Source organism: Rana temporaria, chromosome 1, assembly GCF_905171775.1.
Source record: "Rana temporaria chromosome 1, aRanTem1.1, whole genome shotgun sequence".
In the NCBI taxonomy this organism is placed as follows: domain Eukaryota; kingdom Metazoa; phylum Chordata; class Amphibia; order Anura; family Ranidae; genus Rana; species Rana temporaria.
The window spans coordinates 24,235,629-24,249,795 of NC_053489.1; the positions used below are offsets into that span (position 1 = coordinate 24,235,629).

The 14,167-nt window shown below is 46.4% G+C and overlaps 1 protein-coding gene across 4 annotated transcripts in view; it reads right to left on the reverse strand.

The window, feature by feature from the left end:
* The window catches only part of UNC13B (unc-13 homolog B), a 580,491-nt gene that overhangs the window by 33,152 nt on the left and 533,172 nt on the right, over positions 1 to 14,167 (reverse strand). For all 4 annotated transcript variants that reach the window (XM_040336017.1, XM_040336018.1, XM_040336016.1 and 1 more), the window contains 4 exons: positions 13,087 to 13,230; positions 11,833 to 11,910; positions 11,145 to 11,222; positions 3,891 to 3,979 (listed from right to left, as the gene is read on the reverse strand). In XM_040336017.1, coding sequence (XP_040191951.1) covers positions 3,891 to 3,979; positions 11,145 to 11,222; positions 11,833 to 11,910; positions 13,087 to 13,230 — 389 coding nt within the window. The remainder of the gene's footprint in view (positions 1 to 3,890; positions 3,980 to 11,144; positions 11,223 to 11,832; positions 11,911 to 13,086; positions 13,231 to 14,167) is intronic.

Here is a 14,167-nt window from a genome sequence, read left to right on the forward strand (position 1 = left end):
TCCATTTTCCTTCCATCCTGACAAGTGCTCCAGTCCCTGCTGCAGAGAAACACTCCCACACCAGGATATTACCCCCTCCATGCTTTACTGTAAGAATGGCGTTATTTGCAGTGGCGGCTGGTGCTCAAAGGGGCGCAAACAGAAAAAAAAACCATCAATTGCATCCTCACCGTGCCCATCAAACGCAGACAGTGTGACCCCCCCCCCACCCACCCGGTCGTTGTCTGCCCGACATTTACCCTGTCTCAGTGGGGCAGCGGGTGACGAGCGGGGTCCTTCATGTGTCTCCTCCATCCTCATCTTCCGTCCGTTCCTGCTGATTGGCATCCAATATCGGCACCTGTCGTTTCAGCCAATCAGGTGACGGGTAACAGACCCGAGCACCTGATTGGTGGAGAGGCGGTTCAGTGTTAGGAAAGCGAATATTCATTTGCTTTCCTAACACACTTGAGTGAACTGCGGAGCGCCAAGCAGTTCACCTATTTTGAAGCCTATTCGAGGCTCTAATCAGGAGCTTCAAACCCCCCCCCCCCCCCCCGCCACTGTTATTTAGGCAGCGGGTGACGGTGACGAGCGGGGTCCTTCATGCATCTCCTCCTATCCTCATCTTCCGACCGTTCCTGCTGATTGGCTATTTTAAAGCCTATTCGAGCCTACGGCTCTAATCAGGAGCTTCAAACCCCCCCTCCCGACACTGTAATTCAGGCGCCGGAAAGGGGTGTGGCAGCGGCGGTCATGGAGGGGATGGCTGTAGAGAGGGGGCGGCACCTGTGCGCCCTTATGGACACACCGCCACGGGTTATGTGGATGGTGAGCTGTATTTGATTTCCACCAGACCAGACACATCGTTTGGTGTTGAGGTCAAATCATTCAATGTTAGTCTCATCCGACCATAACACCTTTTTCCATGTGGCCTCAGAATCTTCAAGGTGCGTTTTGGTAAAGCTCAGTGGCGACTCCATGTGGCCTTTCTTGAGGAGCGTCTTTTTTTCTTGCAACCCTCCCATACAAGTCACATTTGTGGAGAATTTTGTGATATTGTTGTCACATGTACACAACGACCACTCACTCTTTGTTATGAATTCCTGCAACTGCTTCGGAGTTGCTGTAGGACTCTTGGTGGCCTCTCTGACCAATTTCCTCCCTGGCTCTTTCATCCAGTTTGGAGCGACGTCCTGATCCAGGGAGGGTCTGTGTTCTACCAAATACCTTCCACTTCTTAAAAATAGACCTCACTGTGCTTCTAGGCATTGATAAAGCTTTTGTATCCATCTCCTGACTTGTGCCTGTCCACAACTTTATCCCGGAGACAGTGCCTTGCCACCCGTAGTTGTTTGTTTGCTTCAGCTGCACTATCAGGAACTGAAATGCTCCAGGAAAGCTCTTTTCATGCCGAGATCAGAATGACCACAGCTGATCACAGTTGAAAGTCAAATGGCTTTGTGTGCCATTCAGGTGGTGATTAGCTACAAGTCATATAAAAGGAGGGGGTGATCCTTTTTCCAAATCAGTGATTGTTTTTTTTTTTTTTTTTCTCTGACATGTTGGAGTTCTATCTTTCACTTGGATATTATACGTTGCACTGAGTAAATACAATTGGGTAAAACAAGAACTACGTCTGTCTTTATTTCAGGCTGCAAAGCAACAAAATGTGATTATTTTAAAAGGGGGGGCGATTATTTTTCTATATCCACTGTATACAGCCAATATACATTTCATCATGGGTCATGTGACAGCGTCCCAGACAGAACACTTTGCACCCTGTGAAACCTTTTCCTCATTATTCTAAGATAATCATTTGGCTAGATCCGAGTTACATAACTGCAATGGCATAACAGGGAAAAGACAGAGGCCCGCGGTCAGTCCGGTGATTGATTCCCTCTGACATGAGCTGGATGTGCTTGTGCGGCCTGTCACTACAGATCCCGGATGGGACGGCTGACGGTCACAGTGCTCTGCGGTCTGCGTACCTGTGTGGGGGTGTTCCACCATATAGACATACGCTATACAATCTTCCCAGCTATATAAAACACCCTCATTAAACTGCAGCCTGTTCCCTTATTTATTGTTCATTAATGCCACCAGTCACATCTGATTCAACACTAACAAGGCAAGTAGAGACTTTACTCAAGAGCTAAAGTGAACCTGTTTTCAGGCAATGGACATTAAAGTATTAACATACTAATAACACTCAGCAGGTCTGCTCCTCCTGCTCCCCCTTCCAGCAGTGACCCAGCCAGCTGAGCTAAACTCGCTCTTCCTCCCCCTTCCCTGCAGTGACTCTGCAGCTCAGCTCACCCTGCTTCCCTCTACTAGTATTGACTCTGCAGCTCAGCCCACCCTGCTCCCCTCTACTAGCAGTGACTCTGCAGCTCTGCTCCCCTCGGCTAGCTGCGACTCTGCAGCTCAGCTCACCCTGCTCCCCTCTACCAGCTGCGACTCTGCAGCTCAGCTCACCCTGCTCCCCTCTACTAGTATTGACTCTGCAGCTCAGCCCACCCTGCTCCCCTCTACTAGCAGTGACTCTGCAGCTCTGCTCCCCTCGACTAGCTGCGACTCTGCAGCTCAGCTCACCCTGCTCCCCTCTACTAGTATTGACTCTGCAGCTCAGCCCACCCTGCTCCCCTCTACTAGCAGTGACTCTGCAGCTCTGCTCCCCTCGACTAGCTGCGACTCTGCAGCTCAGCTCACCCTGCTCCCCTCTACTAGTATTGACTCTGCAGCTCAGCCCACCCTGCTCCCCTCTACTAGCAGTGACTCTGCAGCTCTGCTCCCCTCGACTAGCTGCGACTCTGCAGCTCAGCTCACCCTGCTCCCCTCTACCAGCTGCGACTCTGCAGCTCAGCTCACCCTGCTCCCCTCTACTAGTATTGACTCTGCAGCTCAGCCCACCCTGCTCCCCTCTACTAGCAGTGACTCTGCAGCTCTGCTCCCCTCGACTAGCTGCAACTTTGCAGCTCAGCTCACCCTGCTCCTCTCTACTAGCTGCGACTCTGCAGCTCAGCTCAGCTTGCTCCCCTCTACTAGCAGTGACTTAGCAGCTCAGCTCACCCTGCTCCACTCTACTAGCAGTGACTCAGCAGCTCAGCTCACCCTGCTACCCTCTACTAGCAGTGAATCAGCAGCTTAGTGTCACTTGCTCCCCCTCTCAGCAGGTAATTATCAGCTCAGCTCACCCTCCCAAGAGTGACTCATCAGTCCAGCTACCCTTGTTCCTTTCCTCCAGGCAAAGACTCATTAGTGAAGACTCTCGCCCAGCAAGGACTCTGGAGCTCAGTTCCTCCCTCTTGCCCAGCAAGGACTCTGGAGCTCAGCCCCTCCCTCTCGCCCAGCAAGGGACTCTGGAGCTCAGCTCTCCCCTCTCTCCCAGCAGTAAAACTGGAGATCAGCTACCCCCTATCTCCTAGCAGTGACCCTGAAGCTCAGCTACCTTCTCTCTCCCAGCAGTGACTCTGGAGCTTAGCCCCCCCTCTCTCCCAGCAGTGACCCTGAAGCTCAGCTCCTCCCTCTCTCCAAGCAGTGACTCTGGAGCTCAGCTCCTCCCTCTCTCCCAGCAGTGACTCTGGAGCTCAGCTCCTCCCTCTCTCCCAGCAGTGACTCTGGAGCTCAGCTCCTCCTCTCCCAGCATTGACTCTGGAGCTCAGCTTCTCCCTCTCTTAGCAGTGACCCTGTTGCTCAGCTTCTCCCTCTCTCAGCAGTGACCCTGGAGCTCAGCTCCTCCCTCTCTCTCTCCCAGCAGTGACCCTGAAGCTTAGCTTCCCTCTCTCCTATTTTCGCCCACAGTGATGGAAGAATTTGAAGGACGGACGGAATTTTTTTTCACATATTCCTCCCTTCTTCCTTCACCTCCCCTCCTCCTCAATCACCCAACCCCCCCCCCCCCCACTCACCTGTTTCCAAACACTGCACTCAGCTCATCCAAGACATTGTTCAGCTTCACCTGGAGCTCTTTCAGCGTGTCGCTGGCCTCAGGATCCAACTAGAACAGAAGACAAAGAATGAAGATCTGATTATCTGACATTTCAGCTGGAGAGGTTCATCTGCCAGTCACTACATCACCTCTGGCAGTGCATTGCTGCAGCAAAGATGAACACCACTAGACAAAAACCACACAGAATCCTTTGAATTTCAAAAATTTAGAATTTTCCGAAAATTTGAATTTCTGAAATTCCAAAAACTCGAATTTTCACATTTCCGAATTTCAAAATTTCGGAGATTCGTAATTTCGAATGTAATTTAAAAATGTGGGCATGTCAGCGATTTAAAAAAGAAAGTTCGCTGTGCGTTTCGCTGGGAAATGTGAAGAATTTTATACAGGACAGTCAATGGAAGAAAATGTAGAACTCTTGTCATTTGGAAGCTCAACCAGCCAAAAGTAAAAGGCGTATCACAAAACTGAGCACATTGCCTGAAATTAGACAAAAATACCCACTTTTTTTATGTATACATTGTGTATGACAAGTAGATCTTGTGGGTGTGAGAGCAATCTATAGAGAAGGAACCAAGATTTTTTTTTTTAAGGCTCTGTGCTCTAGCTATGACATCATCCAACCCCATAGACACTCTGTTTAATCGATAACATTTCCTGAAATGATCACTAAACTTAAACAGCCTTTTCACAAAAACTGTAAAAGATCTCAAACTGAAAAGATATAGCCGGATAGCTGAATATTTTGTGAACATTTTAAAGTTTGTTCCCCCGAAAAAAATTTTTTTAACATTAGATTGATGCTCATTTTGTCAAGGGGAATCGGGTAGTTTTTTTTAAATCGAAGCAGTACTTACCGTTTTAGAGAGCGAACTTCGCCGCCGCTTCCGGGTATGGTCTTCGGGACTGGGCGTTTCTATTTGATTGACAGGCTTTCGACGGTTGCATACATCGCGTCACGAGTAGCCGAAAGAAGCCGAACGTCGGTGCGGCTCTATACGGCGTCTGCGGACCGACGTTCGGCTACTTTCGGAAAATCGTGACGCGATGTATGCGACCGTCGGAAGCCTGTCAATCAAATAGGAATGCCCAGTCCCCCAGCCCATACCCGGAAGCGGCGGAAAAGATCGCTCTCTAAAATGGTAAGTACTGCTTCGTTTTCAAAAAAACTACCCGATTCCCCTAGACAAAATGAGCATCAATCTAATGTTAAAAATTAACTTTTCGGGTGAAACTCCACTTTAAGTAATTTGATCTGATCTGTACAGCAGGGCTGGAGTGTGAGATAAACCGGCAGCCCAAGGAGCCAATCGGGTCATGTGCTGACAAAAAACTTAAATCGATAAGAGGAGAGACTAGAGTGACAGAGAAATTAGCTAATCACTGCGCTTCTACACCTTCCGCCAACAGGTTCCGCCGCAGGTTTTGATTTTTTATCTTTTAACCAGTCGCACGACTAAATACGTTGGCAGAATGACACGGCTGGGCATATGGATGTACAGGTACGTCCCCCCCTTTAAGAAGCCCAGCCATGGGTCACGTGCGCGCCGCCGGTGGCGCGCTCTTGACCTGGTCCTGAGCTCCGTGACCGCGCTCACGGGACCTGATCGCCGCAGTTGTCCCGCGATCGGGTCACAGAGCTGAACGGGGAGAGGTAAGTGTAAACAAACCTTTCCCCGTGCTTCCTAGTGAGCCTGTAACTGATCGTCGTTCCCTGTCATAGGGAACGACGATCAGTGACGTCACACACCAAGCCACACCCCCCCTACAGTAAGAAAAACAAATTAGGGAACACTTAACCCCTACAGGTTAACCCATTCACTGCCAGTGTCATTTTCACAGTAATCAGTGCATTTTTAGAGCACGGTTTGCTGTAAAAATGACAATGGTTCCAGAATTTGTCAAAAGTGTCCGATATAATGTTGCAGTCATGATAAAAAAAAAAAAAAATCTCTGATCGCCGCCATTACTAGTAAAAAATAAAATTATTAATAAAAATGCCATAAAACTATCCCCTATATTGTAGACACTATAATTTTTGCACGAACCAATCAATAAACGCTTATTGCAATTTTTTTACCAACAATATGTAGAAGAATACGTATCGGCCCAAACTGAGGAAAAAAAAAAATTTTTTTATATCTTTTTTGGGGATATTTATTATAGCAAAAAGTAAAAAATAATGATTTTTTTTAAAAATTTTCGCTCTATTTTTGTTTATAGCGCAAAAAACAAAAACCGCAGAGGTGATCAAATACCACCAAAAGAAAGCTCTATTTGTGGGAAAAAAAAGGAAGTCAATTTTGTTTGGGAGCCACGTCTTACGATCGCGCAATTGTCAGTTAAAGCGACGCAGTGCCGAATCGCAAAAAGGGGCCAGGTCTTTAGCTGCATAATGGTCCGAGGCTTACGTGGTTAATGAGCTATTTATTTTGACTTTTTTGCTTTATAAAAACTGGAGAAAGACCATTTCACCGTTAACTGAGCTTAAGCGCAATTAATTAAATTTGACAAATAAAGTCAGTCTGGTCAAGCTCATTCATCGTTGGTAATAGTAGGACAAATAACCACGCTGACTGGCTGCTTGGGGCACTAAGGACAGTTCCTCATTTGGGTACCAGGATAAGAAAACCTGCACAGTACGAATGTAAAGCAGGCCGTTTCCAGGCTTCACAGGGGTTAAACTCTATTTGGCACCGTCTCTTTGATCTGCCCCCCCCTGGACACATTTGGCCCCCGATTGTGTGCACGACCTCGTCTCTCCTCCACAGCCAGACGAACGCCTTTATGCCGGATTTAATGAGCTAGTTACCGCAGCAGAGAAGATTCTGACAAAATGCTTGAGTCTGGCTCCCCGCTGGAGACATCTTAACAGCCCCTGGAAGCGAGAGTTCAGGAGCCGCCAGAAAACATATAATTTTAGACCGAGCTGAGAAGGGCCACAGAGCAGCCAGCTGGGGGCCACAAAGACTGGTAATTATAGCTTTGGGGGAGACAACAATGAAATTTAGTCTCCACAAAACTAGCAAAAGACGCGGCAATAAAACGTCACCAATTTTGTGGTGAAGCAGGTTTATTACAAGGTCAATACTCATTGGAATTCTGCTCCAATCCGATTGGCTGCTGTGGTGTACTAAAACCGGCATCGCCAGCATCCTTTTTGAACAGAATTTCGTTTTGGATTTTGAGAATTTCCGGCGTTCCTGAAGTAGCCAGATTTTTGGGTTTAGGCCATTTGCAAGACGCCAATCCGATTGGCTGCTTTGGTGTACTAAAACCGGCATCGCCAGCATCCTTTTTTAACTGAATTTAGTTTTGGATTTTGAGAATTTCCAGCGTTCCTGATGTAGCCAGATTTTTGGGTTTAGGCCATTTGCAAGACGCCAATCCGATTGGCTGCCTTGGTGTACTAAAACCGGCATCGACGGCATCCTTTTTTAACTGAATTTCGTTTTGGATTTTGAGAATTTTCGGCGTTCCTGATGTAGCCAGATTTATGGTCTTAGGCCGATTGCAAAATGCCAATCCGATTGGCTGCTGTGGTGTACTACGGCATCAACAGTATCCTTTTTTAACTAAATTTCGTTTTGGATTTTGAGGATTTTCGACGTTCCTGATGTAGCCAGATTTTTGTGTTTAGGCCAATTGCAAGAGTGACAACCTCTTCTTTGCACCCGCACTCTGCCCAAATGTGGGTGACCCTGAAATTGCCCATTTAGGACAACGTAAAGCTGGGTGTATGCTAGTAGAATTCCCTGCAACATTTTTCATTTAAAGAATGTTAGTTTGTTTTTCTAATCAAAGGTGGGGTCAACCCGAGGTTTATTTTCAACCGTAGTGGCAAGAAAATTTGAAGGAGGATAGAAATTCGTACGTTCCACAATTTTCTTCCAACAGCGCACGTGGTTTGCATCCGGTAAAGTCCATTTGTTACAAAATTGAATGTTAAAAGCAAGTTGAATCTTGAACTACTTTTGAACAGCATTCAAATGGTGGGGGTGAAAATGAGAGTTTCAGAAGATTTCCTAAGAATTTTCGTATCAATTTTGTAAGAATTTACGTAAGAATTTCTACTCGTGTATACCCAGCTTAACAGGTTCATTTAGTTCCCCCCATCCCTGCTGCTAAAACTTATCTTGCCTTCCTTTTTCCCCTCTCCTCTCGTATTCCCCCTCACCCACTCAAATATCAACCTACCCCCTCTCTCAGCCCCCAACACCACACTATGTTCCAACCTCATTTGCAATCTCTCATTTCCACACCCCTCCCTTTTAACCCACTTCTCTCTCCCTTTTGCAGATGGCTTATTGCCACCCACCCTCCACCTCTGAAGGTCACCATACTAGGTGTGATTGACCCCACCTCCAGGTTAGGCCAACCTAGAGATGGCAAAGGCACCAACCTCGCCAGTGACCGTGTGTGCAGGGAGATCGGTTCTCCCAGCATAATCAACAGCATTGCCCAGTCGGCCATATTTACAAGCAAGTTAAAGCAGCAGAGAAGATTCTGACAAAATACCGAAGCCTGGCTCCCCACTGGAGATATCCCCATGGCCCCTGGGAAGAATAGTTCAGAGCCTATAGAAAACATACAATTTTAGACAGAGCGGAAAAGGGCCACAGAGCGGCCAGATGCAGGCCACAAAGACTGGTAATAAGCAGCTTTGGGGGCTACAAGGTCACTATACAAGGTGTGATAATCCCCCCTCTGGACAAGGCCAACCCATAGGTGGTAGAGGCACCAACCTCGTGTGTGGTGGTGGAGCAGGTGCAGATCTGCTCTGGCGATTGTTTACTCAGGGAAATCCGTTTTCCCAGTGTAATCAACAGTGCTCTGTCCTCTGCTGGTAAGGCAGAAGCTCACCTTTTAGCATATGTGGGGCATGAAACATGTCAGACGAAGGAATGGGTTGGGTGGCTATTTGCATAATAAAGCTATGTTGGTGGAGGAATGAGCAGTGTGAACTTTTACAGTATGTTCCTATTGCAAAAAAAGAGGTGAAAGTCTCAGAAGTTTTACCGCCACACATGCATTGTGTGTTCTGCAGGATATCAGAGCAGTGTTTGGTAATATGCCATAAAAATACCGGTTGGCTTCCAATGTTGACTATTCTGCATCTGACTACAAAAAGACACTAGAGCTGCCGCTCACAAACTTTTACCATGGAGGAACCCTTAAAGGGTCACTAAAGGAATTTTTTTTTTTAGCTGAAATGACTGTTTACAGGGCATAGAGACATAATAGTTAACTGATTCCTTTTAAAAATGATTAAAAATAGATAAAAAAACAATCATATAATGTGCCTGCAGTGTAGTTTCGTTTTTGCTGTTGTTTCCTGGTTCTCTGATGTACAGAGAGCCACTAGAGGGCAGTCAGCCAATAGAGAGCAGTGATACTTTGTCTAAAACTCCTCAGCACCAATCCAGTTTCGTTTTACACACACCTCCTTGATTAGTGACCACCGTGAGAAATCTCCCAGCACTGTGGTTATCAGGAAACAGACAACCAGGAAGTGTCCAGAACAGAGAGGATTTACAGCAACATGAAAGCAAAAACGAACAATGAGCACATGAAACAAGGACTGCAGTAAGGTAAAGGAAGCTATTTAGCTAAAAAAAAAAATTCCTTTAGTGACCCTTTAAAAACAACTTTCCAGTCTCAAGGAACCCTTGCTATTAATGACTATATCTACAGCTCACAGTACATTAGCGTGATGGTCACTAAGAATGCTCCCTATATTGGTGGCCATTGGGAAGAATTCCTATTACAAATATTGATAAAGATTAATGGATGACAGTGGGAACATAGCTGGGAGGAAGATGTTTCTCATTGCTGAAGGAAACCCTTGCAACCTCTAGAGGAACCCTGGTGTTCCATGGAACCCTGGTTGAGAAAGGCTGCTTTCGCCAATATTATGACCATCATATACTTGGAATAATTGAGAATAATCCCACTGTAAAAATAGATAAAAAGATCATTGGTGCTAGTGATTACTTATGTGAGAGGCATGAATTGCCCATTTCTCAAGGAATCCTTGGCAACCTCTGGAGGAACCCTAGGCTTCCATGGAACCCTGGTTAAGAAAGGTTGCTTTAGCCAATATTATGACCATTATATATTTAGGGGAATTAGGAATAATTCCACTGTACAAATAGATAAAAAGATTGGTGTCAGTGGTTATAAGAGGCAGGAATTGCCTATTTCTCAAAGAACCCCGACAACCACTGGAGGAACCCCGGCTGCATTAGAGTATTAGCTGTTGTGGAAATTTTATGAAGATGTATTTAATATGTATTGTCATAGTGTCTCCCAGTGTTAGTACTCCCGCAGTCCGCTCTAAAGAGCTGACTGGGGCAGACTGACGCTGGTTGAGTCCCGTCTGATAGTGAAAAGCTTCTTGGGGATGGAGAGAGGCGTTTGTGGAGTGGGGATATGTCTGCCAGCGAAAGGGCCCCTGTGCAATGCACAGAATGATTGTCTGGGGGAGATGTGTTCACTCTGCAAAGACATTATCGGTTATAGGCGGATGTACGCTCGTGTGTCTCTGTGTGCCTGATCAACACGTGGCAGGACGCGTAGCGTACACCAGCACATAATCTCCCATCCACAGGAACGGTAGTATAATCCGGGTAGGTGGTGTTCTCTGAACAACGCAGAATAAGGATTCGTACCAGCGGTAATACGGGAGCTTTTGAATTGTTATGGTCAGGGAGAGTGTCCATGTTTAAATCATACATACACACTGTCCCTGCCCAGACATGTCCATAACACTCCCCTAGCCATTATTCATTGGTTGTTTTGTGTGTGGGGGTCATTTCCTGTGTGGAGGTCATTTCCCATGAAAGAAGCGATTGGCTGTTGGGGCCATGGCTTCCTGTTTGTCATAGTTTTTGTTGTCTATGAATAAAAAGCCAGGTTTGGTGCTGGGTAGAGGCCAGAAAAGCTATATGCTGAGAACGTAAGCTGTGATCATGTCTGTTTACTTGGGGGTATGCAGGAAATAGAGTGATAGCTAAGATGCATTATACCATTAGACTGAATGTTATGTTTATTTGCACACAACGTTCACCATATTTCCATGTCAAATCTCACCAGGACAGGAACTGATAAGAATGGCTCAGTGCTTTCTACGAAGTACCAGGGACTAGGTCAAGGCTACAGAAGAGAATCAAATACCGGTATGTAAAATTTGTGACAAGAAGAATTTTTCTGATACCTCCTTTCCACCCATGGCTTCAAACATCTTCTCCAGTTGTACCCGGAGCTGCTGGACGTTGTTCATCAATATGCAGGGCTGGGAAAAAGAAGAGATTGCATTAAGAATTGTGGGAGCAATGACAATATAATGTAAAAATAATAACTAACTATCTGAGCGCTGTTGCAAGTATTAGCACTCAGCCAAGTGACGTCATTAAAGGGAACCTGTCATTAAGAAACATGGGAGCCATCCATTGGCCATTAGATTGCAAAGCTACAAATTGTTGGGTTGTCACCTTCATCTTTGCTTTATTACATACCGAGTCACTGGCCTTAAGTGTGTGTATTGGACGCATTAAGTTTACTGCCTGGCCGCACGCGCTGCACACTCAGGAGCTGGGCGATAGTTGACAGGGCAGCAGCTGTCAGACTTTGCAAGATCACTTACCCTCTCACTCAGCTCTACAGTCAGACAGGAAATAAGCCAAATAAAACTGGCTAATGCCACTCTAACCTAAGTTAGCCTGTAGAACTAAACTGGTAAAGGTTGACTTTTTAGAGATTCTTGGCTATGCCCAGTGGAAATCGATCCTCTAACTATTCTACAGTGAAATGGAATCTGTTGGTGTCACTTAAACATGACCGCTTCCATGAGACACAAACATGATGATACTACAATGTTACCAGCAGAAGGCGCTCTTACTCACCAGCTTCTCCTTGAAGCAGTACGACTGGAAGGATTTGGAGAGAATTTCAGAATACTGCAGCAAGACTTTACTGATGGTCTGCCAAGAATAAAAGAGAGACAGGTGAAAGGTAAATAAAAGAACTGGAGGGTGGGCATCTGCTTCCTGGCTCTAAAGATTATAGCAAGAGGTCAGCAGAGAGCAATAGTACAGACACTATCTAACATGTATGCTGCAAAGAACAACCCTTGTTCTCTGTGCAGAAGTAGTGGTCTCTCTGAAGAGGTCCAATACACCCCTTGCAGAGTTAGAACCAGAGCTCACCAATCAGTGGGGAGAATGAGCCTTGTTGACTGCAGAACTATGAATCGTATTCAGTAGGAGGCTGTCAGACCATGTGCAGAGAGACCGCTGCCTCCATACAGAGAGCAAGGGTCCTTCTCTGAAGCATGGATTTATCAACACTATGTACATTTAATGTAGATACCCTTCAAGATGATTTAGAGCAGGCTAGTCCTTTGAAGGGTACAGTTAATACCATTGCATACAAAGAAATTTTGAACAATTGTGCTCGTCCAACCTTGTGGTAAAAGTTTGAAGAAGGTCCTTTTCTGTTCTAGCATGTCTGTGCCCTTGGGGTCAGAGCCAGCTCCATAAAAGGCATGGTTTGACCAGTTTGGAGTAGACCAACTTGAGTGGTCGGTAAAGATTGAACTCAACCCTACTGAACATCCTTGAGATGAACTGGAATCCTCCTTGTCCACCTGGTTCTCTCATTCATCATTAGTACCTATTTTTACATGACAAACATGACCCACCACCCAACATGACCCACCACCCAACATGACCCACCACCCAACATGACCCACCAACCAACATGACCCACCAACCAACATGACCCACCAACCAACATGACCCACCACCCAACATGACCCACCACCCAACATGACCCACAAACCAACATGACCCAACATGACCCACCACCCAACATGACCCACCACCCAACATGACCCACCACCCAACATGACCCACCACCCAACATGACCCACCACCCAACATGACCCACGACCCAACATGACCCACCAACCAACATGACCCACCAATCAACATGACCCAACATGATCCACCACCCAACATGACCCAACATGATCCACCAACCAACATGACCCACCACCCAACATGACCCACCACCCAACATGACCCAACATGATCCACCACCCAACATGATCAGACAGACTTGATACAATATACCTTTAATACTGAGAGGTCACTGACCTTGGCAAACCTGCGCATGTAGTGGGCCACGATGACCGGGTCTGGGCACTCAAGTTTCTTAATAATCTCAAAGCTTTGGTTGAGTTGTGTGAACACGTCCACCACAGAACAGGAGAAGAGAGCATGCTCTGACGTTTGCTGGAACTGTGGAGAGAAAACACTGGAGATGTAAACAGCTGTTAATGGACTCTGACATCGGCAATTTCAGATGCTCTTTGATTGTCTTTTCTCATGGTTTAGGCAAGGTTTTCCGTGATAGGCAGTACCATTGGCATCCCAACCATTGTCCAGTTCTTCTGAAATATCAGATTCTGGTCATCCAATATCCACAGGAAATCAGCTTATTCACATTCAAGCCATGCTTAACCAACCAGCCCAGGTTACCAGTATGGACACTTACCTGTCCAGCAATCGCTCGTCTCTCGGCTGCCCCCTGCCGCCATACTCGGTGCGAAAAACAGGAAGTGATGCGTTGCGGCTTCACTGCCCGGTTCCCTACTGCGCATGCGCGAGTGGCGCAGCCCGTTCTAACTGGTCCCCGCTCTCTCCTGGGACCAGTGGGTTTCCCAGTAGACAGCGGGGGGGGGGGGGGGGGGGGGCGGAGTGGCGTGACTCCAATGGGAGTCTATGCCCGGAAGTGGGCGCAGATACTTGTCTTAAGACATGTATCTCCACCCCTGAAAGGTGCCAAATGTGACACTGGAGGGGGGAGGGTTTCAAAAAGCGGAAGTTCCATTTTTGGATGGAACGCCGCTTTAAGGACAATGGAGATGTGGAAAAATATATACTTTTTTTTCTCGATTTTTAAAAATCCCTACAATGGCTAAAAATTGTCATTGCCATCTACACTTTAGTAACCTCTAGTCACGGAAGGGTTATTTATATACGCTCACTACACATGCCACCTATTATCCTGCTGGACTTTATTGTTCTGCTCTTGCAACAGGCAAACCAATGGATAACAGCAACCATAATTCTTCATCTGTGTGCATAAATATGGTGGAATGCATATAAAAAGTTAAAAATGACAGCAATAATTACCTTCAGGCAAGCTTAATAGTGCTTGATGTTCTCACTGAGA